Genomic DNA, 19,914 nt, shown 5'->3' with positions numbered 1-19,914 from the left:
TCCTCCTTTCCACTGCACCCTTCGCTCGTCTCTTAACACAGAAATACGATATTCCCCTTTCCTCGTTACTGAATGGAGTTCCAATTCGATAGCGCGTCTTATTTTACCAATTAACTTTCTGCCTCGAACTGCAATAGGCTTGCGCGGAGGCTGGTTCGATCCTCGTGCCGTTATCTCAGCGCGAACCTTGCTACTCGAATGCAATGGAATCGATTCTTGGTTGGTCTGATGGCGATTTGAAGGATTTAGGGGAGATTCAGGGCAACGACTGGCCTATACGTTACGCGTGCACCTATAATAGTTGATGCGGATTGATCAGACCGGTTAGTGATTTACCGTTCATGGTCGTATATCCGCTATTGGGATCCCAAGTTAACGCACTGATAGATGATGCCCCGTTAAATTGCCGGTCGCTTGCGAATTCAATAAGTCGATCGAATTAACGACGAGGCTTATGCACGCACGTAGAAACTCCATAATCGAACCTCATCGATGTAGAATGTTAACGATTGGATTCTCAGAGATTTCGCCTGAGCATTAGACATCGAACCAGTTAAATATCTCGGCCAATGGACGTTGAACGCGACGAGCGTGCCGTCTGAAGTATCCGCGAAAACGCGAGTCCATTTTCCTTTTCCACTTTTTTTCGTTCTTTTGGACCAATCTGCGGACATTTCCCGGCGAAATAACGCGGTTAAAGCTTTTATCGCGGCAGCGTCGTAAATGACGGACGAAGTGAACGTTTAAGTCGTTTCGCGGGGACGCATCGAGGCGTGCAAGCCTCGACCAGTATTTCCGAGGGAAATCGTCGGTGAAAAGAAGTACGATTTCCGGTTAGTTTCAGCGAATTCGTTCGATCCCCGTCCCGTTTCTAATTTCGTTCGACGACGATCGTATCGATCCGCGCCGGGGGTGTTTAAAGGGGAGAACCGGAGCCTAATAGAGAAGGACACCGGTCAATACGAGATGGCCCGTGCTTAACCGGTTCCATACGATAAATCTTACACCCTTTTTCCCCGCGAACTGTAATCCTACAGTTAGCTGCACATATGTTACCCGCTTACGCAAACATCCCGGTAGAGCTTAAAGCCTGTTTGCGCAGCCAGGAAGTTGCTTCGCCTGTACACAACATTCCTCACTATTCCGTGTACAAAATACCCTCTCGAGTATCGTCCCCGTGTTCTCCGGACAGGCTTCCGTAAAATCTTCTCCCGAACGGGGATTAAAAAGGCATCCGTCCGATGCGTTCTCGTCCCTACGTCTCTATCCTTTGTTAATATTTACGATGTGCTCGTAATGGATGAACAGTTTAAAATTGCACGCGTACGTTTCAATGATTAGCAACGATGAGACAAGGAAAGTATTGCTACGTTTCATATTTCCGACGTATCCCATAATAAATGGATGCATTCGGTCACGATCCTAATATCCAACAACGGTCACGTAATTGCCAGGTTCTACCGGCGTAGAAATCAATCGAACGCCATTTCCGTTCACCCGTTGCCCTCCGTTCTCGGATGAAATTTCTTACGTCCAATACTACGTTGGTTCACCAATAGGGTAGCTGGATGGGTAGGTTAATTAACCGGTGGAGAGCTATTAGAGTTATTTATCGGGCAGGAACGCGGTGGCACGGACGCGGAAAGGAGGACGGGTTACTTAGTGCGGCTGAAACGAAGCAATCCGCAGTGGCTACGGTAGGCCGGTTAAATCCGCGAACAATGGTTGAACTGGGCGAAAGAGGGCGACGAGGAAGAGGCGGCGGTAGCGGCTGCGATTGCGGATAGGAAGAGAGCCGAGGGATAGGTGTTGAAGGCGGCGGCTACCCACCGGATATCCGTGTTACACATATAAAAATCAATGCCGGATCTCGCCTCCGGAACTCGTTATTGCACCAGGCAGCTTTACCTGGAGTATCATCATCGGATTGAAAGCAGCGAAGGGTGGGTAAGGCCTCGTCTCGCCGGGGAGTTTCTTGTATTCCGTAGAATTGGGGTAGAATGAAAGAGGGTTTCGCGCCGCACCGCGGATACAAAAGGAGCGGAAACTGGAAGATGAAAAACGCCAGTTGGAGGGAATGTTCCCGCGATTGTCGGGTCACGTTACGAAGGAGATGATAGCGGCGAAGAAAAGGTACGCGGGCACGAGGTATCTCGCGTGCATCTTGATTGCATTGCTTTTTTAATCCCCTTTCTGGTTAGTTACGGTCTGATGCTTCGAACGATCCGCAAGAAAGATGGGGAACAACAGTTGTTGGGATTTAACCAAGTACAAGATTACCATCCAGTTCAAAGCAACCGCGTTCTGCGACGCTCTTGTCTTTTCATACACGTCCGAATGTTTCTCGCGTCGATAGATTTTCCTCTCTTGCCGGGATTCAGAATTTCATCGCAGATTTAGTCATTGACCGCGCGTCGCGCTTTCGCCAGGACGATGGAAGATTCAAACTCGAGCCCCTTCAGTCCCCTTTTTGCTAGTCGACGTGTTCGAGTTTTTGTCCTTGAAGCCAACAGTCTAGAATGATGTCGCCCAGACATCCTCTGTCGTCAGGGGATAAAACGACGCCCGACAGTGTGTGCCAGTGGATAGCTCGAGCGAAGTAGCTTAGACCAGAGTAGCGGAACAAGACTTTTCCTCTTGGAACGATGTCAGAGACAAATAGCACCAGATGCACTGCCCTCTTTCTTTATCGCCTCCTCTTTGCCACCTGGGCTTTGTCCATGCAGCCACATTAAACTATCGTTTCCGTGAATCTGTGAAGCTTTCCTCTGTCGTTCTTGTGCGATAAAAATTTGACTTATAGCGCACCAGACTTTCATCCCATTTTCCATACATTCTCGATGGAAATTTTTACACCTTCCATCTAGAATATTTGAGAAAAGGGCATGTGACATTTTAATTTCAAATTGTCTGCTCGCGAACGATTGCGATCGCTGAGAAGCTGTTGGAAATTTAACGAACTGGGGTGAAAGATAGTAGCGTGCGATCATGAGGCAGAAGTAATTATAGGGGCGAGGTTACACGGTGTCACGTGAGATGGACGTACTCTCCGGTTTTTACGGGGCGCGGAAGCCAAGTAACTTTACGAGTACGGGATTCGATTTTTCGATCTCTTTGGGGGTTGTTACGCATGCGATACGAGCCGCATGGGATTATTTTACCGCAGGCCGCAAGGGGATCGTTGGAATCGCGCTGTAAAATCCCTCGCACTCTTGTCTTTCACGCTCGTCTCGTGCACACGTGGTTCGCACTTGTGCGGTGTTGACACTGAAGCTTCACACGTGTACGCGTTAAGGGTAGTTCGCTCGTTCGTGCACGCTCCTCGCGACGTTAAGACGCCGCCGACCTTTTCCGCCCTCTCGCCTACTCCAGAACTTGCCTAATCTGTGTCTCAATCTCGTTGCACGCTGAAACATCGTTGCCGGTGGAAATTTCCCGGAGAATTTCTAACCAGGTATTCGTCGAGTGAAATTAAATCATTTTTACGACCAACGACTACGGTTTTTCGGTTTAGAGCGTTCTAGGTTTCTAGGATCTTGGAATTTTAAGGTTCGAAGTTTCCAAGGCCCCGAAGTAAACCTTCTTCGCGCAGGAATTTTTGCCGCCTTTGGAAATTTGTGCTCCGCTATCGAATTATTCTGTTCAAAGAAATTCCAGCGACGGAAATTCTCGAAGCGATACCGGGGAGTACCGCGTTCAACTGGGCGTTCGAGAGTCAGGCAGGAAAGGTGTTCATAAATAAAGCACGGCGGTTATACGCGCGTCTTGTCCCGTCCCGTCTTGTGTATTTCCTGAAATATGCAGTTTAGGCTTTTGTACGAGTCCACGGCAGCTGCTTTTACCTTGTGGAGATGCCTCCCTTTATACAGGGGAACTTGGTCTAATGGCGGGTTCTCGGTGCCTGGCACATCACGTTGCTTGCGAGCCGACTGTAATAGAGGGGCGGGAGGAAAGCGAGATCATAAAAAAAGGAGGGAAACGAAAGGAAAAGAAAACAAAACGGAAAACTTGCATAAATTTATTGGTTCGGTGCACACTTTTACTACCGTTCGAAGATCCCAGCTTGTTCCCTTGCTCGCGCCACAACTTCCTGCTGGATTTTATCCCCTTGGCTCTGCCGCGTTCCCCGTTTCTCTCGTTTCTTTATTTGGAATGCGCTGAACGCGCATCCACGAATCGTATCGCCTCAAGTTAAATCACTTAGGTCCCTGCTTTTTCTCTATCCGAGGCGTTACCTCCGAGGTGGGATCGATCCGACGACAACCGGTGCCAATTAATGGATCCTCCTGGTTGATGAATAAGTCAACTGTCGGAGCTCGATGTTTTAAGTGTTGCCAGTGACAGGTAATCGATTCATCCGGCAGAAAGCCGGACCATCGGTCTTCGCGGTCCGTTTGATGTCCGTGGTTAAACGAGTTAATGGCTTTGGGAGTCACCGATCCATTTTTTCGCTCGTTCGCCGTTCATTCAAACTGCGCGCACTTCACTGGTATAGACACGCCGCGCGATGAGGTCGCGTCGCGTTTCCGCGTGTAACACAGGATTGCCTGGTAACGGAAATGGCTCGCGATCGGTTTTTCCCCCCTGGAGCTTTTCAATTTCAATCTGAAATTAAAAACCAGACTCCTTTCATGGCAAAGGAACCAAAAATTGACGATTCGATGGGTGGAAGTTAATTTTCGCGTAACGGTATCGCGATGCGAAGGGAGCGTTTCGATCGTCGCTAAAAGTAAATGGCACGGGTGGCCTCAGACTTTTGCGCGGCGCCGTATATACTTGTTGGTACGGCTTCACGTGAAGCAGGCACGGCAGAAAGTAGCAATTCCTCCTATTTACATTCATAATATTGTGCGCGTGTTCTCCTCTGGGTGCACGCGCCGGGGCCAGGGGGTGAAGGCGCCTCGCGATGCGAGGCAGAGGTCTGAAATCGGCGAAGAGAAGAGAAGAGAGAAATGCACGGGGATAGGATGGGGCGGCCGTCAAGCAAACAGGTATGCTTCAGAATCAATATTTGCTCGATACACGACGGTACTCTGCTCTGAATGCATCCCCCGTCGCACAGGCATGCACGAACACACGTTAGCTCTTACTCTCTGTCCGCCTCTCGCCACTCTTATGCGACACGACAGCCAGTGGTTGCCACGTTTCCCTACGATTTCTACGGGGACATCGAAAACGGTAGTTTCCGTACCGAAACTTGGATTCAGCTCCTACACTCGATCATCCCCCGGCCCGTAAATATCGCCCTCCCGTGAAACTACTGTTTTCCTTCGCTCGTTCGTTCTGCCTCGCCCACCGTTACCGAGGACAGAGGCTGCAATTTCTTTCCGTACTTCGTTCGCCGGCAATTTCGTTTTACCGTCAGAGACGTTTCTTTCGCGACGGACCAGCCAGGATTAATTCTGTTATCTGAGAGCTTATTTTTCTTCTTTTATCGTGTTTCGTGGTCCAGTGATAAATTCCTCCTCGAGGCCGGTCTCTCGAACCACCCTGCGATGCCAGCCATTGGATTAGCGGAATATCGCGAGGCGTCGCTCGAATAAATTGCCTTCGCACCCGGGAAATCAGCTCGTAGTTCCGACCTGTTCGTTTCCCTGCTCCTTGCCATCCCTGATGGGGTGGAAGTCATTAAAACTTTTTTCGGAACTTAAATTGGGCTCGAATTGACAATACCGTTTCCTCGGGATGGAACATCCCCTAAGTGCCGTTGGTTTTCGTTGCCGCGCGATAACGTGACGGGGGTGACAAAGGGGTTAAACTGACTTTACCAGACACCAAAAGAAATCTCTCCACTGATCGCGCGATCAACTCTCCGTCGCCTTTCGATTTGCGCGTATTATAACCGTGCAACAAGTGTAGAACGAATCGTTCTTTTGCGTTGGTAACACGATTAGAGAATATTGGATGGACAATCGATACCAATATTTGGTTCACGAGCCGGGGTTAACCGTTATAGGTGTCAGTTGCGAGCAACAATTGCAGGCTTGCTAATCAACTTAAGTCGATAATCTCCCCTTTCCCAAGGCGGGCACACCAGCTTCGCCGTTTTCACGCGCCTAAGCGAATCAACGTGCCGCGGATCAATTTAATCGCGCACCTGGAGCTTCCACAGCGTGTGCTGTACGCGGCGCGTACACGCGCGGTCGGAAATTGCTGTCGGCGGCTGGGAATGCCTAAATGTCGATAATCACTTGAACGACAGTATTCCAGGCTCGACGCCATTGCGTATTATTTGCACGCGTAATACCAAACGCGCCCAACCCTTGCCCCATCATCCGCCCACCATCATCTCATCCCTCTTACGATACAAAGCATTAATATTCGAGCACGTGCAAGCGGAGCCAGCGGTGGCGTTTATGAGCATTATTAGATTTGAGAGTCTCCCTACGGCCAGTATTGCGAGGTTTCCTTATCTGCCACTCTTCCGGGAGCAGATTTTACAAGCTTCGTCGTACGTACGGGGTGGCTCGACGGTTCGATGTAACCGTCTTCAATTATTTCCGTCCGCGTTTCGTGACAACGCGACGTGACTTTTAGACGGCTCGAGTAGGTAGTTTAGAAAAATAGAACCATTCTTTTTGGATACCACGTTTTGCCATTCCGACGTTGGATGTAAAAAGATGATTTACGAGCCATAATGTCAATTCTAAAAAGAACAATGGAGATTTGTTCGAGTAAAAATGGTACATTTTCCTTGTTTCGTATTTCTCGTTCATTTTATTCGTAGCTTTGTTATCGGTAACAATACACAGAAGCTGCGCTCGCAACGGCTTGTTATATACGTTATCATTCTTTATTGTACTATTTCATTTACGCGAATGAATATTTCCGATGAAGCGTCCAAACGCTTCGGCCGAACTGTTATCGTATTTGCAGCGCGATGAATCGTACCAACAAGTGTTTCGTTAGAACTCATTCGAAGTCGTAGAACTTTGACGCGCTTTTGAAAATTTCCTTATGCACCTCTGTAAAAAGTGAACGTCATTACGCGCATTACTTGCGCTTCATTAATCCACTGGTCGGTCGAGGTTGCGCAGAGTCGTTTCTTTTAACGCGGACTCTTGCTAGCGCGAAGTAGGGAATCAGAGCAAAGGCACAGCAACGCAGAGGTATACGAGGAACGTACATAGGAATTTTTTCCCAACTCGAAAGCTTCCGAGTTCCGCATTCAGAGCATTTTTCTTTATACCACGCCGGTTATTCGTGCCACTGGTATATAAGAAAAGCTTCTTTCTCGCGGTACGTCGAAAAACAATACGCTTTTTCGGTGTTCCATTAAATTTTACGCAAACGGGAACGACGCGGTGGAAAATTTAGATGGGATCGGTTATTTCACGCTGGTGGGACGTGTGAAAGACTTGGTAAAATAAGGAAGGGCGGGGAATATGGGTGTACACGAATATTGGAGGCATCGCCTAAAGAGTATAAATTGTTGCGCCTTACGCGTTATCGATCTCGACACACGCGATAAAGTAGCAACGAGACTCATAAACCGAAAGCACCAGCCGGTCGCCTTGGCATTTCACGAGAAAATGCCAAGTTCTCCGGTAAGGAACACAGGAATCGTGCGCTCTGGTCGACGACGGACCGGAGCAATGTCTGCGCAGGCACGGTTTCATCTCCTTAAAGTGGCACGACTCTATATTAAAGTCGCCCTTCTCTCGGGAACCGTTGTTAAACGGGATTCGAAGAATTCCGTTCAATTACCCGCGCCATGATAAACGCTCGCGAGCCTGAAAAATTGAAGAAGTTTCTCGATGGAACGATATTAAATGCAACGAATAGTTCCATTGCAATTCGAGAATCTCACGAACCAATTCGCCAGCGATTCGGAACATTCAACTACCGATTCGTGCAGTACGTTCAGGAGAAAGATTTTTGTTACAAAGAACTCGTCCGAGTCACGGACCGCAAAGGAAAGTATTTCTCTTCTATTTTCATCCCCTTTGTTCTCGCTGTTGTTCCTCCGGTTTGCTGGTCTCCCGTTTCTCAGAATAAAATCACGCGCCGAGATCTGTCGCGGAGGCGGTATTTTTAATGAGAATCGCGTGGATGCACGCGGATGGTATCTTCGGGGTCCAGGTAACGTCTGCTGTCGAAAGATGGAGGGAAGGGTGGGATCTCCTTCAGTCGAGGAGTGAACACTCGAGTCCCGGCTATACGGTTAATTATTTACTGGAGTGGCCGAGGGTGGCCTCCCTTTTACGGTGTGTCCGGGTTCGTACGGCATCGTGCGTGTGCGTGCATCGACTTCGCGAGCTCCGTGGCCGTCGACTGCTACCCCGAACTTTCTAAATGAAAGCCAAGATGGTAAACTTCGCCATTTACGCGGACCGTTAAATGTCGCGCGCTCCGCCACGCTGGGATTATCGTTCGAACTTTTCGAAAATCTTCCCACCCCCGATTTTTGCACGGTTTTACGACTAAGCAAACAGCAACGTCTGGCAACTTCCGAGATTAAGATGGCCGTCGTGGGGAGAGGCGTAGAAATGATTGGAATAGAGCGTTGACGGGAAGAGGAAGGAGAGATCGAATTCGCTGCTTAAAAAAAAAACGATCGTTTGTCGAAATTGTTATTATCGAAAATCCGTGAGAAATGTTACCTCTTGATCACGTTCGAATCACTTTATACGATGGTTAGATTGCTTGGAATAACTTTTAAGTGTCCTCGAACGATTTCCAAACGACTTTCGAACGATCTTTAAATGGCTTTCGAACGATCTTGAATAACATTCAAATAACATTCGATGCGATCTTCGCGCGATCCACAAATGAGCTCGGAACGACCATGAATGGTTTCCGAACGATGTTCGAGCGATCTTAACCCCCTGGACGACGTTCAAGGGGTACAAAGCGAGGAGTAAGTGGTTTCCTCGTTCGAGCGCGAGCTTGTTGAATATTTCACCTAGTCTGCTCGCATTGGTCAATGCAATTTATCCCCTTAACGGTCCGAGACACTCCGCAAATTCTCGAGTAGCAATAACGGGCAAACTTCTTTCCGGAAGAGGTCGAGGTCCTCCTGGAACAGCTTCCAGTGACGCGCGCGGGATTCTTTGGCGGTGCCAGTGTTGGCGGACGGCCAAAAAATCAGCGGAGTGCATCGAACGAGGTGGCTGGAACCGAGATGGGCTGAACGAGAAGCCTGTAACGAGGAGAAGGGCGACGAGAGAGATAGAGATAGGAGAGGAGATGGTATGCGTCGCAGCATCCGCACGGAACATATGCATAACTATCGTGCGTCGTTCGCTGCCGTATCGACGACACACGCATTCCTGAATTATGCATACGCCGTTAACCGAGCCTGGTGTTTGCACACCCCACGACGAACGTAGTCAGCCGCGTATGCAAGCATGTGTACACCGCAGAGAGGTAAAGAGAGAGAAGGAGGGAGCGTTACCAGTGATCGCCCTCGCGTCAAATCCACGGTTCTATTACGAAAGCTGTTTAAGACGACTGCGTAACACGGGCTGTTCGGGGTCTCCAGGCACCACGTCGACGTCGTGGAATTACGTATGCACCTTTGTGTGCACGTACAGCATGGGTAAAAGCGTACCAGCTTGCACAGACGGGGTATTATCCTGTTTAAACGCTCGCGTCGTGCTACGAGCCCGTCTACCTCGTTCTTGTTCTCACTGAAATTTTCACATTTTTCCTCCACTTTTCTCGACACTTTTTCTGCCTCCACCTCCCACCGTCCGCCCTCCGCGCACGCGATTCTTTCTTTTTTAATAATGAAATTCGCGGTCAGTCAGAACACGTACATCGTGCATTTTATGTAACACGGTTCAAGCGTCCGTCGTCTGGTTCCCGCTCTTTTCTTTTTTTTCTTCGTCTCCTTTTTCTTCTCCTTTCACGCTGCCCGTAAAATGGCGGCTCCCCGCCGCGTCTAATTTATTCGTTTCATAAGCGGCGCGCTCAAAAAATAGGTGTCAAAGAGATACCTTGATAAATATCTTATGAATATGTTAATTCTGGCGGTCGCCACGGTGAAAAATGAGGAAACTCCTTTGCACCCCGTAATCTTCGGTACAAAAGGAGCAGAACGGGCCACCGTACCACTTCCTTAAGCATATGATTTATATTCTTTGCCGACGAACCAGACGAAGGAGTTCCAGTTTGCGCCTTTTACTCGCACACCGGCCCCGAACGTTTTTCATCTGCTTTTATCGCTTATGGAACATGCCGCGAGATGCGTTCTCGCCTTCGTGTCGCGTCGTGGTTTTTGATAGACCTTTTAGCGCGAGAACCGAGCGCCGTTCAAGCGTGCGACTGTTCCTCGACGCCGCACTTTCCTCAGCTTCGAGACTGTTCGCGCTTTCGAACGACGAATACATTTTCGCCGTCGAATTAACATTTTTATTACGTCCGTCGAGGTCTAGAGTCAAAATTGCGTAACAGATCGCTTAAACAACGATCCTACCGTCCCAGTGAAGAGGTTAACGTGCCTGCCTTACATTTTTCGGCTTACCGTGATCTCCCAACTCCCGCACCAAACTCTGTCGACAAACTTTTTACGCCGCTCCCGGGGTGCAACGAGATTTATTAAATCTTGGTAATTTCGACCCACAGGTGCCATCCTTCGCGCTGAAAGTTCCCGCCGAAAGTCGCCGTCGTTCGTCCCGTCGCCGATAAACTTTCCCCGACGTTACCCGGCAATATTTAAATACGCCCCGTAATTTTGCAATCTTTGCTCAAGCATTTCCGTCACGTCTTGCCGCGAGAGTAATTTTTCTCCGGGCGCTCCTCGTTTTTCTTCTTCTCTTCGTCCGCAGTTCACCCTCTGTGCTGCCGTCCCCGTTGTCTTCGAGCGTACCTGCCGAACGAACTGTAACCGAGAACGAGATGGGAGTGTCTCTCGCTGATAAACAGAAATTCTTGTCCGTGGACATCACGACGAAAGCAATCCTATTATCCCAAATATGATAAGGTCTAATGGGCCTCGACCGTTGGATCGCGTCCCCCATTTTTTTTCAACCACCCTCACGCTCTGCCATATCCTCCCGTAATAGCTGTTCGTTCTTTTAAAGATTCCTACCGAAAGCTTATATTGAAAGGTTTCAACCGTGCTCCGGCGCTACTCTTGTCGTGTTGAATTTTTTATACGAAACGAACGATCGCGATGTCTAGGATCATGCCGCGCGAGCGTCGAGAACGGTCCGATCGAGGGGAATTTATTTTCAATCGAGCCTGGGAATGGTACGAACGGCTCTTGCAGCCGATCGAGAGGAGCGAGCCGGGCGTTCTATCACTTTTATTTTCCTCCAACCCCTAACGCGTGTACCCGCCGCCGTTCGTGGAATCGCTTCCGCGAAAGAGAAGATTAATTTCTCGCGGTAAGAGAGCAGCCCTGAATTCTCGGCCGGGGGCGAGAAGGGGAGGAACAATTGCCTTGGCAAAGACGAGAGATTCAATTACATCGAAAACGTGGGGCAAAAGGGCCGCTCGCTCTGCGTGAAGCCAGATTAATTCGTCCTTTGCCGTGATGGTTCCACGGGGAGGAGAGCATCGGTCCATTTTCTTCTCTTCTCCCCCTTTCTTTTCTATTCTCTTTTTTCCTTTTCGCTCCTCCCTCTACCTCTCCTTTATTTTCCTTTTTCCTCCCCCGTCCGTCCGTTTCGCTTTCGATGGAACGGTTAACGGGTTCCGTTCGTGCGAAAGGGTGCACGCGTCGCGTCGCCTCGCTCCATCAAATTAGCCACCGTCGCTCGCGCGTTATTCTAAGTAGGCGCGGTGATACTAAGTAGGCATGGTCGCCTGATAATTTCGTTGGGAAGATTGTTAGTTTATTACGTGAGCGTTAGTTTATAACGTTTCGCGGCAATGAAATTGGCTGGCACTTTAATATTAAAACGGTCGAGTTTACGCAAGGTAGAGCGAGGTGAAAGTAATAACATCCGGGACGTGTTGCGTTTAGAACATGCACGGGGTACAGCGCGGTGGTAAAGTACCGGTAAATGTTTAACTTCGCCAACAGACGCACACGTTTCGAGAACAGATGAAAATTGAAATAATGTAACGGGAATAATTCGATGTCTCCTCTCGTGGACGGTGGATACCGGTGGTGCGCGGTATTAAACTGATAAAGTTAACAGATTTATTTACATAATCTCTGCGTTTGCATTTAACGCGTGAAATGTTTACGAATCGTACGCTGCGATTTTCGAGCCATAATCGAGATAATAAAATGTAGTCGAGATACAGTTTTCGATTCCCGTTTATCCATTAAACGCATCGATTGCTCGTCCATGACGATTTTTACTTGGTCGACAAAAAGAGGAGCTCGTTACCATTTTACACTTTTAATTTAATTAATTCTGCCGGGTTTACTTAGACGCGCGTAAATTTGTATTTTATAAAACGGCATTTTATATATGCAGCGCGCGGAATCTCCGAGTGAAGCAAATTGAGTTCACCGCGGCGGGTAACCGTCGGCGAATTTACTCAACGTTACGAAATAGTTTCGCTGAAAATCATGGGAAATGAGGGCAGGTATTAGCATGAAGCTGGGTAGGGTTTTAAGCTCCCGCGAAGTTAGTATTCTTCGTAGCAGCCGGCGTTGACGCTTTATTTTAATTCACTCGTCCGGCCACGGTTTCGACTCGTGGGGGGCGGTGGCTTGTTGCGGCCGCGCGTAAAAGAGTTTCCGCCCTCCCGGTTCATCCGTGGAAATCTTTTAATCCTCCCGGCTGATGTTCCCGTCCGTCAAGATTTTATCGATTCATTTACATTCGTTATCGCCGCTCGATATCTCCGCGTTTTATTGACGGCGATTCGTCCGTGCGAACGATCCCCGAGTTTCGCGTTCCTCGACACTGGAACGATTTACCGCCCTCTGTTCGACGCTCGCGACGAAACCGGTCTGGCTAATTACTTTGATTCGCTAATGATCGTACAGCTGTTGGTATTCAACTGGCCAATGGAACCAGATCCTCTCTCTTTCTCATTGTTTATTTTTACCCCGTCGATTACGCGGGATTTATCGTTCGTTTCTGATCGCCGGAAAATTCGAGTAAACGTTTCAGACGTCCTAATCGAACGATCGGGTAAATTTCATCGAACGATGATAGCGTGAACGATTGATCTCGTTCGTCACTTTAACACGCGTTTGTCAGGATTGAACGTTCGAGTGTATTTGAAAACTTTACTCTGCTTCCTTTTTCTGGTCCTTTTTTACGCGACGCATACACGGATCGACGCGATCGCCAACGCTCGGAATTAAACGTGTTAATTTTCAGACGGCAATCCAGCGTTTCCACCGCTGAACTTTCATTCGATTTTCCGCTTGGTTTTCTTCGCCGCTTAATGGCTACTCGAACGCGAACACCGGATACGCTGGTTGCCTCGAAATGGCTTCGATCCTTTTTTCTGTTTTTTCGCTTCCGTTTCTTTCCCCCCTTTGTACCATTCCGGTTTCCACCCCTTGCTGTCACGTACGATAATTAACAAATTAGTACTTCCTTCCTTCATCCTGGTTACAACCTCCTTCCCTATTTATTTCTCTCTTCTATAAACACCACATCTAATCAACAAACGTAGGACCAATTCTTTCCCACGCAAACAATAATCCCACGATATTCGTATTGCAAAAATATTGGCTGGTCAGATATCAGATAACAGACTCCAGAAACGCCAGATCTCTCAGAATTCCTCCTTCGTTCCATTTCCATCGCAAACAATATCGTTTCTCCCAACAAAGGTGTTGCTGCTCCGTTTCAGCTGCGCAGGGCGAACCAGGAAGACAATCCTTGCAAGTAAGCGGACGGGGTGTATACACGCGTATTCGCGCGCAAGGGAATCGAGGGTGGTCCCGTTTAGCGGAACGGAAGCCTAGATTGTCCAACGGTTGGGTTCCGGCTCGCGGAGTACAATGGTCGGTGGTGGCCTTTGGTGGAAGCGTGTCAGAGGATGGCGTCGCGCAATCTATCACTCTCGTACGCCCAACAGTTCCTTCCTCTCTTCGTCTCGGTGTATCTTACCGGCTCCCTTTATGCGTCCTCTCGTCGAAGTGGTGCTTCGTCCCCTCCGGTTCCCGTTCGTTCCCGTCCCGGTGTACCGTCGCATCACTTATCCCCCCTGGTAGACAGGCGGACGGACGAACGGACGGGCCAGCTAAGCTAGCTCGCGGCGCGGCTTCCCTATTTTTCACCAGGAAGTGGGCTTCAAGTACCACCCCCAACGGTCGCTTTCTCCAGGCGCCGGTTTTTCTGCCCGGAATAGAACTGCTGCCACCGAGAATTGATGTTTCCCGGTGCAAATTCGTCCTATTTTTCACCGCGTGCCACCCCGCGGCACTTGTCTCAGCGGACCTACCTGCGCCGCTAACAAGGGATTTCTACCCCTCTCTCGCTCTCCCCTTTCGCGATTCTCTCCCTCTGTTTAGTCGACTGAGTCTTGTTTTCTTAGGTGTCGCACCTCTCATCGCGAGCTTTTTCGATTCGTTCGAGTGATCGCGTTAGAAAAATCGAGGCTCTTAATCTCTGTCGGTGATTAGATATTTAAGAGAGTTTCTCCGGTTCGCCAATCGTCCGATCGTAGATCGATTCGTCTAATCGGACGGAAGTGGGTGGATTTACGAGCACTCGTGCCCGACAGCCACGCTGGAAGATGGATTTTTTCGTTGGACAGCCACTCGGTTAGGAGCGACGTGGCAGTCGACGGTTCTTGTTAGCTTTGATAAAGAGCTGACGCGTTTTCAAAGACCAACGTTGGCCAGGCGTCTGATTCCCGTTGACAGCGCGCCGTCGGAAAAGTTCCACCCCTGTTGCCGTTGTTATGAGAGAGCAATAACTCCCTCTTGGCAGCTGCCGCGGCGACAAGTGTTACGAATGTCCTCTTCAGAGAGCCACCCTCGCTTTCACCGGGGTTCCGTGGACCACCCGGAACCCACGATAATCCTCGCGTAACAGCAAACACTGTTCGCACAATTCTCAACGTTGGGATCGTTTTCGACGTTACTGCGAACGCGCTGGTTCGGAGAACCATTCGCGTGGACAGAAATCGCGCGGAAACGCCGAATATCAGCAACCCCCTGTGGCCCAGCATTTGGCGATCCGCAAGGTTAACGCCAGTCAAACAGATCCCTTGCGTTACAAACGTCTCCCACGAGGGACGGTTCCGTTTGATTTATTCTGAGCCTAAGAGGCCGTGACGCACACGCGTAGACGCGGTATTTCGTCACGCATGCCAATTTCCCTCTGCCGCCTGATTCCGCGGTGCGAGAAAAATGTCACCTTGCGATACGGGTCACGTATGAGTGTACGCGTCAGCCGCTATAAAGCCCCTGAAGAACAAAAGACGAGGAGAATTTTAAACGGCCTTACCCGCGTTCAGTTTCTTCACGGGGGCTGGATTTTCCCTCCCGATTAGCATAATCTAACGTTAGGTACAGGGCTCGGTTAGGAAGGGAGCGGGGGATTTGCGCGAAGCGTTGCTACGTATGTATTTAGCGTATAACTCGAGCCGCGTGACAAAGTTCGGCTGGGCTATCCAAGTTCGGAATGCGAGGAGGACTTAGCGGGTCCGACGAACTTATGACAGAAGTTCGCGGCGCACTTGGAGGTTTGCGCGCGGCGGGTCCCTCGGAACGTCTTACCTGCGCCCTCGAAAGTTCGTTAACCACGCGGAGGAGAGGGTGCAGGTGCGCGCGCGCGGATATGCGGATGGCCACTGTGTATCTTGGCGAGTTTCGTGTTACGCCGTAAATCGCACGGCACGGGTTCATTGTTAATTACGTTGCTCAACTTCCGCGTCGGGGATAATTTTCTCTGACGCGTACGCGAACTTCCGTGGAATCTCAGAAACTGATGTATGACACGTTGGCTCGTATTGTTGTTCGCGTCTGAAGACGCGTCGACGACAGAATGAGGGAGTATCCGGTGCTTGCAGTCGTATCCGTATGCGACGTTCGACGTTTATTAGAGATCGGATTGAAAGGGTAGCTGACGAGCGGAACGTGAGATTTATGCGAGATTCAAATCCTTCGTTGCGTCTATAAATCATCTAGTTGTATTTGTGAAACCCTTTGAAATAAATTTTACGAGTTATCGAAGTTTTCGGAATTTATATCAATTGTCGACAGATATTCTCTCTCGCGATTAACCTGTCGTCGAAAATGGGAGGACGAGCTTTACGAAGGTATTAAAATGTATTGTCGACGCTCGCGAACTATTTCTTCGTCCACGAAAGTTCCGCCGTTCATGAGTAATTACAGGAGCAAACGAGTTTCTGTCATTCGCCTAGTTCCCTTAAATTTCCCTGCCATTTATCTGGCTTCTGTCGCGGACTGCCAGGCAAGAACGCAACGAAATTTGTCAATAAAACGAGCCTGACCTCCTTCGTCGTTAACATAACGTCGTGTTTTCTTATATCAAGCCCGGAATAAATTATTAGAATGTCCTCGTTTCAACTAATCGGATGCAACAGATTTTCATTATGCTCCGCGAGTGTACCGCCACTTTAAACTCCCCTGCGTTAGCACCTTTCGCAAAAGTTGATCGCGGCAGTAATTTCTCGTTCCCGGCAATAATAAAGAGGGTATCCATAAACATGAACCCAAGAATAATGAATAGGAATATCGTGCTTAAGCAACTGCTCCTTCCAAGGATCAACATTAAACGAGATTAATCCATCGGAAACGCGAGGGGACAGGTACCAGGAAGACCGTAAACACGGAAGAATGACTTCAGAAGTTTTGCCTCCGAAAGCAGCTGGTAATAAAGGGGTGTCAGGAGGCTGGTCCCCTTTGCGAGCGCATCCTCGCTGCCCTTTCCGTTGTAATACCCAACTCCTTCGGTCCCAAGGCGTCTGTACACGCTCGCGAGTATCCTGCAAAATTATCAGCTCGAAAATTCCACGGGGAGGCAATAAATCACGAGCGCGTCTGGCTGGGCGATTCGAAGATCCATCTAATTGGGCGGGGTTTCGAAACGTTATCTCGCGGGAAGTGGAACGCAAACAGAAGGAATATTTTCGACGGTTTCAATCATCGGGACAGCAATCTGCGGAGTCTCGCGGCTGGCACTCCGGCTTTCGAGTGGCGCGTTGCAAATCGACCGCAGCGAAAACGAGTCCACCGTAAAGTTTTCAATTACGTTAAGAACGGGGCATATTAAACGCATCCTCGACGATCTTTACGCGAACTCTACCCTCCTCCTTTCTCTTTCCCCGCGGCGCTCTCCCGTCTGCCCGTCAACTCGATTCTGGGGGCGAGCACGGCGCGGGTAAACTTATAAACTATGAAAGTTACTTTCCCATTCAATGAATTGACCGTGCCTTCGACCAGGGTACGTGCCTCGAAACCAGTTCCACCCCCTACGACTTCCTCCGGGGCGAGTTCTCCCTTTCCCTCCTTATTATCCATAGCCGCGCGCGAGAGGGAGCACAACGTTGCCTACGGACCGGAAAATTACAAGTTTCCCCGCTGCGTCGCGACCAACGAAATGGGTCACGGCGGTTTTTAATACGCCCACTCTGCGTAATTCACACGTAGAGGCTCGCCAGGTACCATTTCGAGTGCCGTTTGCCTCGCGGATATCGATTCCGGCTGGCAGATGCTGGGGAAGATCGGTGGTTTCCATCGTAGGATATTAAATTAAGTAGCCAGACTTCTTTAAAATATAATTCTGATTCACTGATGGCTCGAGTAATTTTATTTTACTTCGTGGTAACTCAAGCAATGGTTGAAAACGTTTATTGGACCTAATGTACAGCCAGTGTCTGAGCTTCCAAGTCTTGGAAGCGCATTTATCGACTTGTATCACTAGGAGACCGAGCAGTTGAGGTAGTTGTTTCATTTTGTTAATGTACATCGCGTTTCTCTGTTACAGAAGTCGAGAAGAGTGCAGGAGCTGCACCGGGGGCATCGGGTGCAACTGCAGGGGGCTCTCGGGGGTTGACACCTTCCCCCGCCCCCTCGACACCCTCGACCCCGGTTACCACCAGTAGTTCTTCGGTCTGCACCACTTCGCCCTCGTCCTCGCCATCGCCTTCATCCTCACCCTCTGCCCTCGTAGCGGGTCTCGATAAATCGGTGCTACAGGTAAGTCTACGCGCATCGCGCTGTGCGTCTTCCACGAATTTATACCGCATCAGACGATCGCGCACGTTCGAATAGCGAACGGCGGACGGTAAATCACTTTTCTACGATGAAAACTTCCCTGGTAACGGTCTTCTTAAACCGTTCAACCCTCGATAAAGTTTTCATGCCCACGAAAGCATCCCAGATATTTATACGTGCCCCGTTTAACTGGCCTGTTCCGCCCTGAAAGGGCCTCGCAAATTCTCGAGAATACGCCGCGTAAAACGATAACGTGCCCCCGTAAATTGTGCGGAGCAACAGGCTGTATCGCTGGAGGAAGAGTCATCAGCCTCTACGCCCGCTGGACTAGAACGATCACCTCCAAAGAATTGAACCGATTAGGTCGTAAACGATCGCGTCGGAAATCAATAGACTCGCGGTTTATAGAAAAGGAAATGCGAATTGGTCGTAAAAGATTCCAGCAGAGGTTCTGCAAGCTTTGCTCCAAGTGTAATGTTGACGGTGGCTGGGTCGTCTTTCTCGATGACGAGTATGACAACGAGCCAGCTGGTGGTGGAACGGGTTCTCCAGGGGTAACTGCGATATGATGGCGGTAGGGTTAGTTACGATAATGCAGAACCCCGTCTGGCCTCGGGCATCTTGGCTAATTAAAGCTCATAAATTACGGCCACGTGGAAAGAGAGTGACGAGAGAATACGGGCCAACATACCGGACGGACGTGCCGCAGGGGGGTGCCGTTGTAGGAGTTGGACTCTGGTGAAAAAAAATTCGTTAAACGGTGTTCAGCGTACGGGTTGCCCTGTAAATTTCCACGACGAGTCCCGCCCGCCCCCTCTACCCTTGGAATTCTTTTGAGACCCTTTAAAAATTAAATTCCACGGATACCATTAGGAGAGATAAAGAACAATTGAGCGAAGGGGGGCGAAAAACAAGTTTACGCCCTTAAAAAGTGATAACAAACAAAGGAAAGCAAAGTTGGAGGGAGGGAGGGTAGAAATTGAATTTCGCGTGTTACGCTATTCGTTTCTTTTTATTATTTTTTTTCACCACTGTTTTTACATCGATTTCTAAGGTTGTTAAGGGGAAGGGGAAGGGAGAGGGAGAGTGGGAGAGGACGATGTGGAGCCACTAACAAAGGGAGAATGTACGGTAACACGTAGAGCACGACGTGGTTGGGGACAAGCGTTATTTAGAATCGCGAGTACGGCTCTTTCGGCATGCATTTCGGAAGCTACATAGAGGGGTAAATTCTGGCCGGTGGCTCGTCGAGGACATTTAAATTCACACGCCGTTGCAACGGGCAATCTGCACGTGGAAATAAGGGGTAGTAACGCGCGTTCCGCGCCTCTCAAAGTAGAAGGGACGGGTCTAACTGGATTAGCGCGGCGTGTCGCTGAAATTAATTCCCCTTTCGATATTCGTCGCTCGGACGCCGATTGATTTCCACTCGTCTGGAAAACCCTGCACGAATAAACGGGAATCCGGTCCCTCGTACCTCGTTCCGCGCTTGTTTGAATCCAGTACTTTTTAATGAGATTACGCACTCGTCAAAAGATAGTAGAAAAAAATTGAAAAGATATGAGAGGCTGGCGTTGCGAACGTTAACAAAAATTATAATTCCATTGAACAAAAGGAAATGGAATAAAATAAAAAAAGAGTCACGCTGAAAGAGAATTCTATGAAAATCTATGAAGAGGCAAGAGACGAGTCTTTCTCGACGGAAATCTCGTTCGTTTTCGCGGTATTAGCTGTGTCTATTTGTTGCGTCGAGGGCTTCCGACCTATCCTGTCCTATCCAGTCGGATACGACGTGTGCTCGGTCTGGAATCGAGAGACACGGTGGAATTTCGAAGAAGCGCGAGCCTGGCGGAATATTC

The 19,914-nt window shown here is 49.3% G+C and overlaps 1 protein-coding gene across 6 annotated transcripts in view; it reads left to right on the top strand.

Annotated features, from left to right (window-relative positions):
* LOC143423471 (dystrophin, isoforms A/C/F/G/H) overlaps positions 1-19,914 on the top strand; it is a 361,743-nt gene that overhangs the window by 49,132 nt on the left and 292,697 nt on the right. For all 6 annotated transcript variants that reach the window (XM_076894837.1, XM_076894838.1, XM_076894836.1 and 3 more), the window contains one exon: positions 17,826-18,037. In XM_076894837.1, coding sequence (XP_076750952.1) covers positions 17,826-18,037 — 212 coding nt within the window. The remainder of the gene's footprint in view (positions 1-17,825; positions 18,038-19,914) is intronic.

Source organism: Xylocopa sonorina, chromosome 5, assembly GCF_050948175.1.
Source record: "Xylocopa sonorina isolate GNS202 chromosome 5, iyXylSono1_principal, whole genome shotgun sequence".
NCBI lineage: Eukaryota > Metazoa > Arthropoda > Insecta > Hymenoptera > Apidae > Xylocopa > Xylocopa sonorina.
This window is presented reverse-complemented; position numbering and strand designations above follow the sequence as displayed.